Source organism: Podarcis raffonei, chromosome 9, assembly GCF_027172205.1.
Source record: "Podarcis raffonei isolate rPodRaf1 chromosome 9, rPodRaf1.pri, whole genome shotgun sequence".
Lineage (NCBI taxonomy): Eukaryota > Metazoa > Chordata > Lepidosauria > Squamata > Lacertidae > Podarcis > Podarcis raffonei.
In genome coordinates, this window is record NC_070610.1 from 56,755,467 (window position 1) to 56,772,569 (window position 17,103).

The window sequence follows — 17,103 nt, forward strand, 5'->3', positions numbered from 1 at the left end:
TCTGTGCTGATGGAAATCAAACTTGATTAATTGTATCTGTCTATAGCAGTTGGATTTGCAGTTAGAAAACCATGGGCGACTGGGAAAAGTACTATTAGAGGTAAACTTATTTTTACTGTAATTATTCACAGTTAAATTAACAGAGATCTAATGTGCTCATTTTTCAAAGGGTGAACCGGGTTTCATAGGACCACAGGGAGAACCTGGATTACCAGGATTGCCAGGAACAAAGGTATGTTTCACATTCCCCCCCCCCTTAATGTATGTAGCTTACTTCATATCATATTAGTTCAAAACCTAATCCTTATCCTAGACCAAAGCACATTCACCCAACCAACCGTTAAAGCCAAACTGAAGTGATATGTACATTTTGCTGGAACTGAAAGAGAGAATAGAATCAGGTCCACTGGTGGCTCTGCTGAGAAGCCAGCTTCTTCTGTTTTCTCTCTCCCTCAAGTGTCACTAGAAGCAGCCATTGCAGAAGGACGATGAGAAAGCAAGCAGAGCTCAGCTGAGAGACCAGAAGCTTTTGGCTCCACCTCCCCTTGAACATTTTCTATTCCAGCTGGTTGGTCTAGGAACTTGGTAAATAAGGACTAATGATTGAGGGCAGATCTGCACCAAACATTTAAAGTGCCTTCAACACACATGACTTTCCCCAAAGCATGCTAGTTTATCTTTCGCAGACCTACAATTTCTAGTACCTTTATCAAACTACAGTTCCAGTGAAGCTTTGGGGGAAATCACCTGCTTTAAATGTGTGTTGGCTGTGATTTAAACAGATGCTGTGGATCCGCCCTGAATTTACTTTTTCCCTTTTTTAAAAAAAAAGATATTTATTGAAATTTTCCACTTTAATACATTAAAAAAAACAAAAAACAAAAAACAAAAAAGTTAAAAACACATGAAGTTTACAATCCTTATTTTTCTATAACATATTTCCCTGACTTCCCCACACCTCCCCTTCTTATATTCCAATTCAAATTGTTAGTTCAACAAGTTCTTATCCCCAATTTTTAACCTTTTTCTGTTTAGTTCATTTAAAAAAAAACAATTTTACCTTATAAACATCAATATTTATACATCAATTCTCATTCTTAAAACTTTTTTCTAAAGTCGACCCAAATTCCCTTCCACGAATTCCCCGATTTTCATACAAATAACAAAACAAAATAAAAGCAAAAACAGATTGTAATTATGCCCCCTTTGGATCCCCAAACTCCACCCCCCCCTTTCCCAGTTTCAATCCCCAACAAATATCCATCAGTCTTGATCTACTATCAGCCTGGAGATCTCACGTCTGAGGCTCTTAATTCTCTCTCAATTCCTCTCTGCCGGTTTTTTTGATAGTCCTTAATGTTAAACACCAGATCTCGGAGAAGCTCTAGCCAAATGGGATCCATATTTCTTCCAGCCAGACCTCCATACTTAAAAGTGGAGCCCGAATCTTGTTTCTTACTCCTTTCAAGTCCAAATGTCCCCAAAGCTCCAACTTCCACCTTAATCAGATTTGTAATCCTTGGATCTTCAGATCTCCACATAAGGAGATCTCTCCATTCTTCAATCTCCAATTCAAACCAGATTTTCAACATCAAGTTCTCCATCATGTCAGGCCTCTGGCTCTCCTTTGTCATCTGCAGCATTACAGCTCCTCCTTCCTTTTCCTCAGGAACAACATATATCTCTTTCTCCACACTCTCAAAGTTCTCAAGTTTCTCTTCTTGTCCAGCTGCATAAACTTCCTGAGTCAAGTTCTTATCAAATTCAATGATTTTATTTACTGTTAAGTCCAGAGTTGCAACATTTGTAGCCAAAACATCAATTTGGCCTTGTAACTTTCCCAAGAGAACAAAAACTCTGTCCAATTTAGCTTGTATTTTCCCTCCTTCAGCCATTCTTGTAATGTCCCAAAACCCCCTCTAGAGGGATTTTGGTTACTTAATATTCCTTCCAGTTCAAATCCAAAAGTCAAGTTAGTTTGTATCAGTTCTTCCTTATTTTCAACAAATTATAACCAAATTGTAACAAATATAACCAGCAGAGACAACAGAAACAAAGTTCTCTTTTTCAGCTTTGACAGCTAATTTGACAGCTGTCAAACTCTTCAATACCTCTTCAACAGGCTCTCTCGCGGATCACTCCCGGGTCCGGGGGGGTGGCACTTCAGCTCCCAAAATTAGCTCTTATCCTCCAGTAAAATTACTTATATTGCCAAATCGTGAAATTAATGTCTTTTATCCAATAAACAAGAAAAAAAATTCTCTCGACCTTAGTTAGCTAGTCCTTGCTTTAGATTATTTATAAGACGGGGAGACGGACTTCCTGTTTGCGCCTTCCCCGATCGTGCCTAATTCAAAAAAAAAAAAAAAATCTTTGTAAATCCAATTTCCGTACTACTCACGGGTTGTTGCTTTTAAAGTCCAATTGTTCACAAAAAGAAGTCAGCGCTCTCCGACCATGGCATGCGACTTCACTCCGCAGGAGAAGCAGTCGACTCTCAGCACCGCGCCGCTCACCCCGTTCCCCGTTCCGAAGCCTTTAAAAGGGCTCCTTCACGGGTCGGGGGGGCGCAAATGGTGCCCGCCGAGTCACCAAGTTCACAGGCTTCAGCGTCTGTGATTTCTGAGGGTCCCCGCGTCACCGCCGCGGCAGGACCCAACTCCTGTGGAGCCCATTCCCTCCGGAGCTCGGAGGGAATCCGCCATTAGCCGATGGCGCTAACCCGGAAGTCCTGAATTTACTTTTTTCCTTCTGCCCCACAATCCTTTAGTCTGCTGTGCAATATCTGTTCCAGCAAACCTTTGCAGAGGTCCAGCTTGCCACTGGAGGCATAAGTGACCTCAGCTGCAAAGAGAACCTTTTACTAGCTACAACTGGTTCACTAGCTATAGGCGTTTCTGCACAGGAATAGCCCAGCTGGCCCAGTCAAAGCTATCAGGACATGTGATTGAAATCCCTTAGGACTACTGTCTGGGTTTTTAGCAAGACCATATCTGCCTGCTTGGGCAGGGAGACTGTGGGGCAGCCGGGTAAGCAGTTCAACCCATTCTGCCTCTATGGCTAGTGGCGTAGCGTGGGGGGTGCAGGGGGGGCCGGCCACACCGGGCGCAACATCTGGGGGTTAGGGTTAGGGGGCACAAATCCACGGGTTAGGGGGCGCAAATTACTTGCCTTGCCCCGGGTGCTGACAACCCATGCTACGCCACCACTGTCTATGGCCCAGTGTTAGGTATGGTCCCTTGAGAATGCACTCTGAGTAGAACAGTTTATTTTATTCTAGCATCAAGCTCTTAGGACAAGGAGTTTGTACTCTGTAAACCATCATTCACTATCTTGGTGCTGTATAATAACAAACAATATGGACCACTCTGTTTGCTCTGAGCATGTTCTTAATTGTACAACCTGAACTGCCTTTCAGTTTTCTCCTTAATCAGAGCATTAGAGACTTCTAAACTTTCAGATTCACTCAATGAAGGAATGGGGAGCCCATGGCCTTCCGGCCAGATGTCCAACTCACATCATCTCTTGCAGTTGGCCATGCTGGCTGGAGCCGATGAGAGTTACAGACAAATAACATCTGCGAGGCCACAGGTTCCCTACCCCGGCTTTAGAGGCCGCAAATGCTCTTTGGAAAATCAAATCTCTATCCACATTTGATGCATTCGCTTCTCAGTTGAACTATTACACTAAATTTTCATTGGTTGGGGCAATATTGCCCTCTGCTTAGCTGCCCAGTTGCTCACCTTGAAAACAGGATGAAGAACTGAAAGCATCTAAGACTCTGGTGATTGTTTAAAACACTGGAACTAATAAAATGAAAGCACTTTAAAAATGGGTAGCTTTATCTCTCTCGCTTCTCCCTCCCCGTGCTTCATATTCATATTTAATCCATAGCATTTGAAACTTTCACGGTAGTTTAACATTGACAATTCAGATGAAGTAGCAGTAAGCATCCACTTCTGGAACATATTTTCCAAATGGAAAGTTTGTCACTGTATTGTGCTTATCAGCTCTCCATTTGAAATATGTTCAGGATATGATGCTCTTTAATGTTTCTAAAATGGCTAGTTACCATGCCTGCTGTTGCCTGTATTCTATAATATTTTCCTCTCATCTTGCTCTCTCTGGTAATTTTTGACAGGGTGAAAGGGGAGAAGCAGGACCCCCTGGGAAAGGTGAACGAGGTGAGCCTGGAGCTCCAGGGCCAAAGGTCAGTTCGGTTTAACTTTGACAATTAAAGTGTGCGTTTTGGAGCTTTGTGTTTTGGTGTGTGTGTTCTTAAAAAAATAAAAGCTCTGCTAATGATAAAAATAAATTTCAGTGTGATTTATAGTGCACTACAAAAGTCATTTGAATTTATGCTGGTCACTTTGGGGCACAGCCCAGCCAGAAATTATTTATGTAAACTGAGGGATCAAATGTTAAAAGCCAAACCTGTAGCTATGCACAAAATTTCTTCTTCATAATTGCAATATTGAAATTTAGGACTTTCAGGTATGTCTATGCAGAATTAACATCCTAAGGTGCTTACCATTGCAATGTTTCAAGTCCAGCTAATAAAATAAAATAAAATATTGACAGTGCAATCCTATGTCTGCTGAGAAGTCTCATCAAGTTACTGCCAGGTAAGTTTGTATATGAGTGCAACCTTAACCTGGTTTCTAACTTTGAGACAGGAAGGAGTATTTCTATGTACATTCCATTATCTCATTAATTTACTGCTACAATAGGATTTAGGAATTCTGTATGCTTATTGCTTGCATCAATGTAATTTATTCAAAAGTTCTGAGAGCTACCCAAAATATCAAGAATTAATTACAGGCCTATGGGTAGCATTCAATATTAGTCATACTCAGAGTAGATCCATTCTACTCCACTGAAATTAATGGGCAAATTATTGCTAAAATATCTTGCCCGCCCTTCACCATAAAGTCCTAAACTGAGTTACAACAATTGAATATACAATTATAAAAATGAGTAAAACCATTGCAATTATGAAACAAATAAAACCATTTTGTTTGGGCAGAGCACTATAAATTCAGCAAAAAAGGTGGACCTTTACTGTCAAAGGCCAGACATAACCAACGTTGGTCTATTAATTTCAGTGGGGTTGCTCAGAGTCTAACTTTTTTGGAGACAACCCTCTACAATGAAGGCATACAGTTTTATTTCCTCAGTTATTCTGAGTAAATGGACCCATCCAAATTGGTTTCTTGATTTGCAATGGTTACTATATCTGACAAGTTGATGTCTGGGGGGAATGACATGTTGAGAGAATTCAGCAAGCTGCTGTAGTAAGAATTATCATTGTAGCCTGGATTCATTAATACTAAATCATTCATCATTCATATACCTGCATTAATATCTGTTATTTAGAAGCATAGTTGTCGTTATTGTAAAATGAAGTGTTTCTACCACACAAGTAATGGGGAACCTGTAGCCCCCTGATGTTGCTAAGCCGGAGCTCCAATGATCTCTGCCCATTGGCCATGCTTGCTAGTCCAACAACATCTGGAGGGCTACAGCTTCCCCATCCCTGCACTAACTTTACAGGTAGCTGATACTAATTCCTTTTCTTCTCACTTTCCTTTTTCTGTCCTCATTTCTCCTGTCCATCTTGTATGTATTCCATCATCCAGGGAAGGTCAGGCGAATCTGGAGCTAGAGGCCCAAAGGGGTCGAAGGTCAGTAGTAAGCAAATTTTGGTTTTACTGATTCAATGTGATGTGGTGAGGTTTTGTGGTCTGTTGTTTAGTTCATTTTATATGTGTATAGACTGCCCTTCAAGCAAACAGTTTGCAGGGAAGATTACATTAAAACGAAGTGACGGCAAAATAGCAGAAGGCCTTTTTCTGTGCCAGCAACCTGGTTGTGGAATTTCCCCTCAAAGATTAGTCTCGTCCCTGATGGTGTTTAGGCAGGGAGTGAAAACATTCTTATTCTGTGTGGCTCTTGATAGTTTTTAACTTATGATTGAAGAGTATTAACTATGCTGCTTTTGATTACAGTCATACCTCGGGTTGCAGACGCTTCAAGTTGCGTTTTTTCAGGTTATGGACTGCCGAAACCAGGAAGTACTGAAACGGGTTACTTCTGGGTTTCAGTGGTCGCACATGCGCAGAAGCACCAAATTGCACCCCGTGCATGCACAGGCGCGCCGCTGCGGTTTGTGAATGCTGCGGGTTGGGAACATGCATCCCACACGGATCACGTTCGCAACCTGAGCATCCACTGTATAAGTTTTTTCTTTTTCTGTTTTTGTTACTCGGTAGTGTTTTCTTTCATTTTGTTCTTTTATGTAAATTGCTTTGATCCAGAATGCAGAATACAACTGTTTCAAAGGTAGTCCTATGGGTAACATTAAAGAAGTAAATCCAAAGTTTTAGCAAAGCATATTTAGCAAAGGCCAGACTGTGCAGGAGAGGCCACAACTGGTATACTAGCCTAAATGGATGAAGGGCACTCTAGATGCTGTTTGGGGCTGTAATGACAAAGCTATATCCAGGAGCACCACTAAACTGTGAACCAGATCCTATACAGTGAGTGCAGCTCCATCTAGATCAGACTGAACACTACTGTATCTTCCTCAGCACAGCATCCTTAGCTGGATAGATGTTGCCAAGCTTGCTCAGACACATCTGCACACTGTTTCCCTATATTCAAGAGATCACCAATGATGGGGGGGGATTTAGCCAAATGTTGCACAATGAGGAACTGTTCCCAACATGACCCTCTGCAAGAAGACAGGCTGCTAAGGTCGCCTCATAGAAATTTCACTGTACTGAAAACATCTTGGTTCAGTCACAAGCCCAGCTGTACTGTCACAAATAGCTCAGAGCTGTGTACTCTATGTCTTTCTAGAGCAGCCTTTCTCAACCTGTGGGTCCCCAGATGTTGTTGGACTACAACTCCCATAACCCCAGCCAGCAAGGCCAGAGCTCAGGGGTGATGGGAGTTGTAGTCCAACAACATCTGGGGACCCACAGGTTGAGAACCGCTGTTCTAGAGTTTTCTCTGACTTTCCGGTAGATTATTGTTACTATGAGCAAATGGGTACTCTAATCCTAATCAAGTCTCATACTGAATCTAGGCTGATCACAAAGATACAGCCCTTCTGTTATGTACAGTGAACTACTTGCATATGGACCGCAGCCTAGCAAAACACATCTGTTGCTGTTCAAACTCACCTATCCGTGGTGCCACTGGGAGTGGGGCGAGATGGGCAGACCACAGGTGAGCAGACTTCACTCCAGTCCGCACTTGAGGCTTAAATTTGGGGCGGAGCCTGCGCTGAGTGCGCAGTTGCCTTTGGATCTTCAGAGGGAGTAGCAAGTTCCAGTGAAGACTCAGAGAGAGGTGTGTCGTGGGACAGAGCTACTCATAGTGAGTTGGTGAGTTTATTGCGTCCTTCCCCACGTGAAACTTGAAATATTTATTTTGCTTTTTATTAGGGTGATTCTGGAGACAAAGGTGATTTGGGGGCAATGGGCCCAAGGGTAAGTGACTACCATTTGAGCCATTCCATGCAGCATGATATTCGTTGCAGCTCATTTCCTCAAGCCGCCCAGATGAAATCAGCAACATTTCAAAACAACTAAAGTATATGTCTGGGTTGGCTTGCGGAAATAAAAAAATTGTTTTCTGCAGGCATCTAAAACAGTATAGCAAGAGTACCCGTTTGATGTTAATAGGCAAAGAGATCTAAAAGTATGCAGCCACACTAATAGGTTGGCTCCTTAGAGAAGCAAAACAGTTATTATCTGTGAATAAATATTATAGCCTTGATCTGCAACATTTTAGCTTTGATTTGCATTATATCTCTGATGCACGCTGGGTTGAGATGTGTTTTTCTGAGACTGTACATTCCAGTTGTTATAATATTAGTCAGTTTTCCATTTAACACATTGGTATGATCAGATTAAAAGAACACAGTTTCACTGATGGCATTGAATAGATGATTGATCTTGTCTGTTCTAAAGTTATCATTAGCATTATCAAGGCCAATCAACTCTTAAGCACGTCCATCAAGATTTTATGTGCATTTGTACACCTTGGGTAGCACAGACTGTCTGAAGAGTGTGAGCTTGGTGCAGCATTTGAAAATGAAGCAGGAAATATGCATCAATCCATCATATTCTGGTATAAATCTTCCAGGCAGCTAACATGCCATTTCTGTAATATAACAAAATGATAGCCTGAATGGAACTGTGCTGTAACCAGCAGTTCAGGCAAAATTTTATGTTGCCTTCCTCAAATTGATGAGAATAGTGAGTGATTTGTATGCTGTGCTCTTGATCCAAATAACATTTTGGGGTGAATGTTTTACAGGGCCCTCCTGGACAAAAAGGTGATCAAGGGGCAACAGAGATAATTGATTACAATGGCAATATCCACGAAGCTTTGCAGGTATGTCACCAGACGTCATGCACAGTAGGCGTAATTATATTTTTCCTTCCATGCCCTTTGAGTTGGAATAGAAAGTGTAATCATGGTATTCATATGTTGCCATAGTTTAGGAGTTGAGTATGTGCTTTGCATCCATCCATCCATCTATCCATTGCCAGTCCCTGTGAAATATCTCAGCAAGGCTGGTAAAGAAAGTACACAATGGTAAGATAAATGGATTGATAGTCTGACCAAGGTAGCTCTCTCTGTGTGTTTTAATGATACTCTAGAATATTCTGTTACTGGCAGTATAGTGAAATGGACACTCACCTGACTTTCTGACAACTGAGTCGCTGCTGCTTACCAGAAGGGGATAGATGAGTTTGTAGTGAGGTTGACAGGGTGCAAATGCATCAGCTGAGCCAATCTGGTGCTTCTACTGGAGAATTTATGTAACACTGACCTTCCCAACCCCTCCTTCCTGATAAGCAACATGGACTCAGCTGTCAGAAGGTCAGGTGAATACAGCTACCACACTGTCCGCTACTGGCTTCTGGATTCAAAAAACAAGCAGAAGCACCAGATTAGCACCACCTCTGGAACGAATTAAGTACTTAACCCGAGATACCACTGTTGGTCTAAAAGCCATCCGATGTAAGTAGATCTAAAAGGACTTGTAAAAGATGCTCAGTCTTTGAATCTCCAAGTGAAGACGAACAGCAGTATTGTTATATGTCAGCTGTACCCTAATAATTAGCAGTGATCTTTTCCTGTCTTCTGAGATTCGTCAATGCACACTGAACTTACAGAAAATTCAGAATTTGGCTGTTATTTAGCTCCCCTCAGGACTTGGAATGCTGTTTCAAGTAGGAATTGGCTTTGTTCCTCACAACAAGAAGGCTGTCCTCCTGGATGTGTGCTTAAGACCAGGGAAATAAACCAAAAAATAAGACAGAATTTTGCTGGCTGGCTTGCAGTTCCTCTGAGTCATTCCTTCAACTTCATTACACGGGTCATTAGAGAATAAGTCATTTTCATTCAAGCAGCACAGAACACTGTAAGAATTCAAAACCAAATAAGACTATTTCTCCTACAAGTGGCCAATCCTGATGTTCACTTCTTCTTCCTTCAGAAAGATCAAAGACTACAGTGAGCCCCAATCCAGTGAGATTATTTTACCCATGCACTACACAGGGGGTTATGTGTATGAACAGTAGGGCTCTCGCACTGCAGTCACATGCCTACCCAGAGGCCAGTTCTGTTAAGGGTCTTATGGTCAGCTAAATAGGTATTGAATGACAGCCTTAGTAACCTTTAGTGCTTTGCACAAATGATCTCTCAAAGTTCTCCACTATTTCTATGGAAAGATAAATTAGAGGCCATTTTACAAATTTCTTAGTTTAGGTGGAGAAGAAATTATTAATTTCTCTATTTTTTCTACAGTGTTTCTTTTACTTTTGCAAGTGGTAGCAGCATTAACTATGTTGGCAGCCACCCACCACTCTAACCCTCCACACCATTCCAGAGCATTAGGGTAGTTGGGAGAATGTAAGCTACACACAGCCAAAAAAGTTGAGAATTTTCAGAGGGGGAAAAATATTTAAAGTGATCTTTTTCTAAGAGAGTGGGGCTGTGAAAGAAAAATCTCAGGCTATTTTTCCAGGAAAAATAAAGGTTTCTAGGAAATTTGGACTCACCTCGTCTAGTTTTGCCAAGTATTAAGTCCTTCAGCAGCAGTACTCCAGCAAACTGCTTTACAAACTGTATTTCAAGCTAAATAATTTTTCATACATGACCTGTGTAGCTGTTATTTTCCATAATAGTAAATTGTTTGCTTGCTTGCTTGCTTGAGTTCATACATGCCCTTTTCTGTAAGATCCCTTGGTGGGTTGCAACGATATTAAAGGTAAAGGTACCCCTGCCCGTACGGGCCAGTCTTGACAGACTCTGGGGTTGTGCGCCCATCTCACTTAAGAGGCCGAGGGCCAGCGCTGTCCGGAGACACTTCCGGGTCACGTGGCCAGCGTGACGAAGCTGCATCTGGCGAGCCAGCGCAGCACACGGAAACGCCGTTTACCTTCCCGCCAGTAAGCGGTCCCTATTTATCTACTTGCACCTGGGGGTGCTTTCGAACTGCTAGGTTGGCAGGCGCTGGGACCGAACGACAGGAGCGCACCCTGCCGTGGGGATTCGAACCGCCGACCTTTCAATCGGCAAGCCCTAGGCGCTGAGGCTTTTACCCACAGCGCCACCCACGTCCCTGCAACGATATTACAAATGGTTAAAACAACAAATGGTTAATACAAAAATAAGAAGCATATATATTGGATGTCAAAGGCCAGGCCACTATAGGTGTCCACCTCTGACTTTCATTTCTGCAGATCAGGATCAACAGTTGTAAAGAGAGGTTTGGTCCTTAAATCCTACATTTTATAAAGTGTGTGGAGTAAATATTGTCATAAAGTGATATTAGGTCTTAATGCTAGGTATACAATAATGACAAAACCAGTATATTAGAAACCATTAATTTACCAGAAAAGAAAGGAGTATTTTAAACTAATACATCCATTCGGATGAGAAAATGAATTCAAAGCTCTAAACACTATAGGTCCCAAATGAATCAGACCATTTCCAACAATTATCTGTATGCCAAGTTTGCTACAACAGGGGCACGTAAAGATATATTTCGTCTATGGGATTCCCTTTTCCTTCCATTTGCAGATTGCCAAAATCCAACTTGCACTGTCTTATGGAAATGATGGAAGGATTTTTATTTGAGTCATAGTTTAGTGGTCAGAGATAAGCAAGGGGTTGCTTTAGTTATACATTTATTAATAATCCTTGTGTTTCCTTTATTCTGCCCTATAAAGATTGGTATCAAGCCAGCGCTTTCAAGGAACAATGCAGGCTATAAATCAAAATAGACAAGCATGGTGCTTCTCAAGTCATTTTTCATGGCGTTAAGCAGAGCTGAATATTAGTGTGCTTCATTCTTTGTAACTCCTTTATATGAAATAATTGAAAATGTTCCACCTTACAGACAGCCATTACAATGCATGATGCTAGATTCCTAGTTAGGATGATACCACTCTTTTACGGAAGTAAGCAAAGTAATATTCTGTTAGATGCTGACAATAGGTGATGGGGTTCTTCAATAACTGTGCAGGATAATTTTTATAAACAATCAGCCTAGCAAATAGTGTTTTCTTACTCTAGTAGTGTTACTGCAATTCATGAACAATAGTATGTAACCAGCACAGCTTCTCAAAGTTTGATGAGACACTGTTCTTTTTCTAAAAGGCTATGTGGTACTATCAGGAAAAGTGTGAGGATTGTACCACTTACCTTCTCACAATGTGCCTATGTATTTGAGTTGGACTTAGCAGTTCGAAAGCATACCAGCGCGAGAACATAAATAGGGACCACTGCGGTGGGAAGGTAAACTGCATATCCGTGTGCTCTGGCACTCGTCATGGTGTCCCATTGCTCCAGAAGCAGTTTAGTCATGCTGGCCGCATGACCCAGAAAACTGTCTGTGGACAAGCGCCGGCTCCTTCGGCCTAAAGCGAGATGAGTGCCGCAACCCGGTAGTCACCTTTGACTGGACTTAACTGTCCAGGGGTCCTTTACTTTTACTGATAAGGATCACAGTCTTAAATTGCCGGTGTATCTCTAAGATTAGTAGGTCTATTTCTGTCCTGACCATACTGGAAACTCATTGGAATTTGAAGAATACACAAGAATATCATGTTTAAAGAAATGTCTGTTTCTAACAGTAATTAAACCTATGCAGCACATTCCACAAAGTATTTAAGATTTGAGTACTCTTAAGCTTATTAACGTCTTTGATGCCAATGTTCTCTAATGTGTGGATCACAGACATTTACTGGCAATGTAAATATATCCTTTTCAAAATCTGGAGGTGCTTTGGGCATGAAAATCTTATGGACATTGTTTTTTTAAAACAATCATACTAAATAATATCAATTGTGTTTAATGTTGTTTTTTAATAAAAAAGACAGTTTTCTTTAATCTACCTGAGACAGTCAAACGCTTATCCCAAACTGCCCAAATTCTGTGAAATCCATCACTAAACAAGCAAAGTATTTTATTTCAAACTGAACATCTGGTAACATTGTCTTCTGTTAATACATTTTGCCAACAGAGGATTACCACCCTAACTGTCACGGTAATTCTTATTGCATGACTTATAGTGCTTTGTAGCTGTTTTCCTCCTCGGTGTTGCATGTTCATAACTTGCCTGATTTAGAATGTGTCTGTTTCATCAGATATTGACTTATCACTACATATATTTCTACATCAAGTGTTATCAGTGTTGAAAACCAGCACTGCAGTTGAAATTAATAGCAATGATCCCATTCATTTCAGTAAAGAAAATGATTTAAAACTCTTGTTTGCTAGTCTAACAAGTTTATCTTTGTTACAGCTGTGCATTTTCACTTCTGTTTCTTTTAGTAGGAATTTTTGAAGGCAAGGCTTGCGCAGGATATTTCCCAGTAGTTTTGTGTTTTGGATTGGTTTTTTTTTTAAGCCTTATTTGATAGAAGTTATATGCTAGAAAACACAGACCACACTTACTCCAGAATATTCTTTAATTCATCCTGTAGAATTCATTAGAATCTAAATGACAGTGCTCCAAAATAAGTGATTTGTGAGCTGCAACCAGAGTTGTCATCTCAAATGCAACTTCTTTATATTAAAAAATGTCCCTTTTCCTGTTCAGTGTTGGTAGAAAGTAAGTGTATTAATTCCAGATGTAAAAAACATGGTTAAAGGAAATTTCAGTTGAGCAAGCTGAAAATTTGTCTGTACCTCAAGATCTGATACAGTGAACATGGTCTTCCTCCTCCTCCTTCTCTGCCCTCTGCTTTCATTAACCTCCAGTGGATGCATGCTGGACTGGAATTCTGCTAGGAAATAATGATAGTTAAGACTATGAGGCTTCTTGGAAGGTAATTAACTATCTCTAGCAGTTCAGAGAAGCATGTTTTGACATCTGTACGGATGCTTTTAAAGCCGTAGATATTCTTTCCGGGACATCTCACTGCAGTGTAGTATTACCTTGGAGTGGTAATAGCCACATGTTAAATCTGTGCTGCAAAAATCTGAAGTGCCACAGTCCAGAAGAACAGGGCATGGCTTGCATGCAGGAGGCATCAGAGCTAACCCCCAGGATCTCCAGGGGACCTCAGATAGGGCTAGGAAAGTTCTCTAATATCTTAGCGAGCAACTACCAGTACTAAGTTCACCTGTGAATCTGTGCACAAAACACAAAGGAAACTGTATTACAGTCGCCATAAATTATGTGGTGCATTGTGTTGAAAGAGGTTAAAGGGTTCTGTAAAAACTTAACTAATTCCAAAAATGAGATGGGGATCTCTAGTTAATAATGGTTTCATCTGTGAGCTGAGATGTTCTGTCCTGAGGCCTCACTTGCCTTTCCCCCTTCTCCTTATGTGCTTTCTACCTCACACAAGAAGTGATTTCAAAACCACACGAACCTATTCCTGTCCAATTCACGGAAGGCATAGTGATGTGTGTGTTTGCACTTTTGTCTTTTACTGTTTCTTGTGCATTTGCACACACCTGTACCGTAAATACTGCTTCCGTGATTTACATGTGTATATTGCCAATATATATATTGCCAGTGTCCAAGAAAAACTTTATCTAAACGTATCAACCCTACCTCTTTGGCACAGAATCCTTCTGAGAGGCAAGCACAGGATTTTTCTTATGATTTAGCTGAATAAGAAACAAGATAAGAAACAAGGCAGCAGAGGCCCTTAAAACTTAATTCTGTGTTAGGGTGGGCTCATACCTAAGGTTTACACTATATGCAGTCATCTTAATTCATGCAACAAGAAGGGAGTTGCTATCCACACAATTAGGCCTTTATCCTGTTCCACCACTCACTACCTAAATGCCAATAGCTGCACATGGCACAGGTTAGCTGTTGGCAGAGAACTTACTTACACAGTAATTCTCAAATGGCCACCATTTGCCCACTGGTCAAAAATTGCTCTTATTTCAAAGTTAAATGTGCTTGTTTTGTTTGCAGAAAGCTATAGACTTTGTTACCTAGAAGTTAGAATGCTAATGGGCATTCTAATAGAATTTATGTTTAAGAAAATAATAATTGAATTTAATTGCAATATGTTTGTGCTGTCTGTAGTTGATCATTGAGTGTCATAGTTGTTAACTGCTTCTTAATACAGTGTTTTTTTTGTCACATTGGTTTGTTACTAACGAAGATTAGTATAACTGTGCCTGACAGATAAATACTTTAGAAATCTGGATGGTGCTAGATTAAAACATGAACTGTTGTTTACCTTTAGGGTCCTCCAGGTCCACCTGGACCCCAAGGATTGCAAGGGTCAAAGGTGAGTTTCCAACTGTTACTCATTGGACAAAGACCCCCTGAGCTTTAATTTATTTCCATGCAGAGTATGGTCTGAAGGCACATGAGGCTACTTTGTAGAAGTTAAGGGGGTCAGGGTGTGATCATTGTCTGGGTTGGTGACCTTCTGGAAGCAGCATGTATGCTATCTTGGGTTCCATAATGGAATAAAGGCAGGACATCAATGTAAGAAAATAAATACTGTGCTCTTAAATGCATAATCATCACTAATAGCACACTCCTATGCTTGTCTAAGGAAGCCCCACTGAGTAACTGTGTGTAGGATTTCAGCCTAAGAAACTTTTTACTGCATTATGTTTTATATTTTATTTTTCCTTCCTTAATATTTATTAATAATTTTAGCCAGCATCACAATAATTAATTTAATTAATAATTTAATTTGTAATTTTAAATTAAGATACCTTAATTTACCCTAAGTAACAATACACAGTCTATGTTCTTTTTTATTCTCATCTAAAGAATACTGTTGCTCAAAAGGTGGCCAGGAGAACAGGAGTAGCCAACATGGTGCCCTTCAGATGTTTTCAGGCTATAACTCCCATCCAACAACTTCTGGAGGCCATCTGTATAACTGAAATGGGTGGTCTTCAAAACATTCCCACATCCACCTAGATCCTGGCCAATACCTTATTCTTATTTGTTTTTCCTAGGTTGCCTGTTGACATATGAGATTATTATAGACCAGCATAGTTAATTCATATTGACCCAGTTTGGACATAATAGTAGTAGTAATAATAATAATAATAATAATAATAATAATAATAATAATAATAATAATATCTTTATTGTCATTGCCCCCTCTCGGGGACAACGAAATTACTTGACTGTTCCATAAAAACACTAATTAAAACAATACAGTATAGCTGTATACAGTATACCATAGTTATATGGACAAATGTGGACAAACACTATGTTTGAGGCTCACAATCCTATGTGCCCCCTCCACTTCTTCATCACAGCCATGAAGAAGAGATAAGACTACTTTCAGATAAGACTACTTTGCAGCTTATTTTTATTTGTAAAATGATTTCAAAACAGCTGCTTCTTATTTCTTTGTGGCTGTTCCATAAGAGGGATGGGGGGGGTGTAAGCCTAAGAATCAAGCAGTCTTATTAACAAAGCATTAAACTACAGTATATTCCAGGAAATAATAACATAGTGAAATTTTCACTTTGCAGGGTGAACCCGGATCTCCAGGATTGCCAGGTGCTGATGGAGAGCAGGTACTTGAACAATTATTGCTACTGAACATAAGAATTATACAATAGTAGGTATAAAAAGGAGATATAAATAAAATAATTATTTTTGTTGCACAACTCTTTCTCCCCCTTTTCTTTTCTTTTGTTATGGAATGAAAGATACTGCAAAAAATAAGTGAATATAGTGCCAATAAACAACCCAGAATATGTTTCTGGATTTACTGGCCCAGTTCCCACATCATGGTAAACCATGGTTATTAGCTCACTGGGAGGGCAAATGCTGTCCATATAAAAGGTCCCAGTTTCAATTGTTTGCATCTCCAGTGCTAAGAGAGACTCGGGTCTGAAACCCTGAGAACTGCTTCCACTCATTGTACTCAGCACTGTCCAAATCTACTTGAACGAGTAGTCTGACTCAGCATGAAGCAGCATCCTGTATTGCAATATTTACTGTGAATATATCAATCTGGGGTGTTCTGCTGCTTTTCACTCACAATGAGGAGGAAGAAAACCACAATATATGGTTCAGAATTATGTTCAAACCAGAGATCATTGTTTGTTTTCCTCTTACAAACCACTATTAGTCATCCAAGAACAAAGCTTAGCTGCACATTGTAGTTTGTTGAGAGTGAAACCAACTATGATCCCTGGTTTGGACATAATGCTAAACCAGGGATTATGGTTCTTTTCCTCCCAGTGAAAGCTGATGGGAGGAAGGCAGAGCAAAATGGGAGTGGTGTTTATACACAGTAAGTCATGCTCTGAGGTTGATTTTAGATGATCTTGTAATATAAGACTCATTTATGTGACTGTGCTATTGCAGGGGCCTAAAGGCTCAAAAGGTGATACGGGTGACCCTGGAATACTAGGAGAAAAAGGAGGAATTGGACTTCCAGGATTGCCAGTAAGTTTGCTTTAAAATGTACCTGCATTTTTAATTACATCTTCAGTGTCTGCTTACTCTTTAAAAGTCAAACGTTATTATTATGAAGAGGGCCATTTTAGCGCCATGCAGAAAGACCAACACATAGAGAAAGATCTCTCTAACAAGGAGCTTATAAGGTACACAATGACAGAAAG

General features: G+C 40.4%; 1 protein-coding gene across 1 annotated transcript in view; it reads left to right on the plus strand.

The window, feature by feature from the left end:
- The window catches only part of COL25A1 (collagen type XXV alpha 1 chain), a 283,475-nt gene that overhangs the window by 240,029 nt on the left and 26,343 nt on the right, over positions 1-17,103 (plus strand). The window contains exons 19-27 of the mRNA XM_053403840.1: positions 170-232; positions 4,142-4,210; positions 5,640-5,684; positions 7,452-7,496; positions 8,329-8,406; positions 12,551-12,574; positions 14,742-14,786; positions 16,003-16,047; positions 16,847-16,927. Coding sequence (XP_053259815.1) covers positions 170-232; positions 4,142-4,210; positions 5,640-5,684; positions 7,452-7,496; positions 8,329-8,406; positions 12,551-12,574; positions 14,742-14,786; positions 16,003-16,047; positions 16,847-16,927 — 495 coding nt within the window. The remainder of the gene's footprint in view (positions 1-169; positions 233-4,141; positions 4,211-5,639; positions 5,685-7,451; positions 7,497-8,328; positions 8,407-12,550; positions 12,575-14,741; positions 14,787-16,002; positions 16,048-16,846; positions 16,928-17,103) is intronic.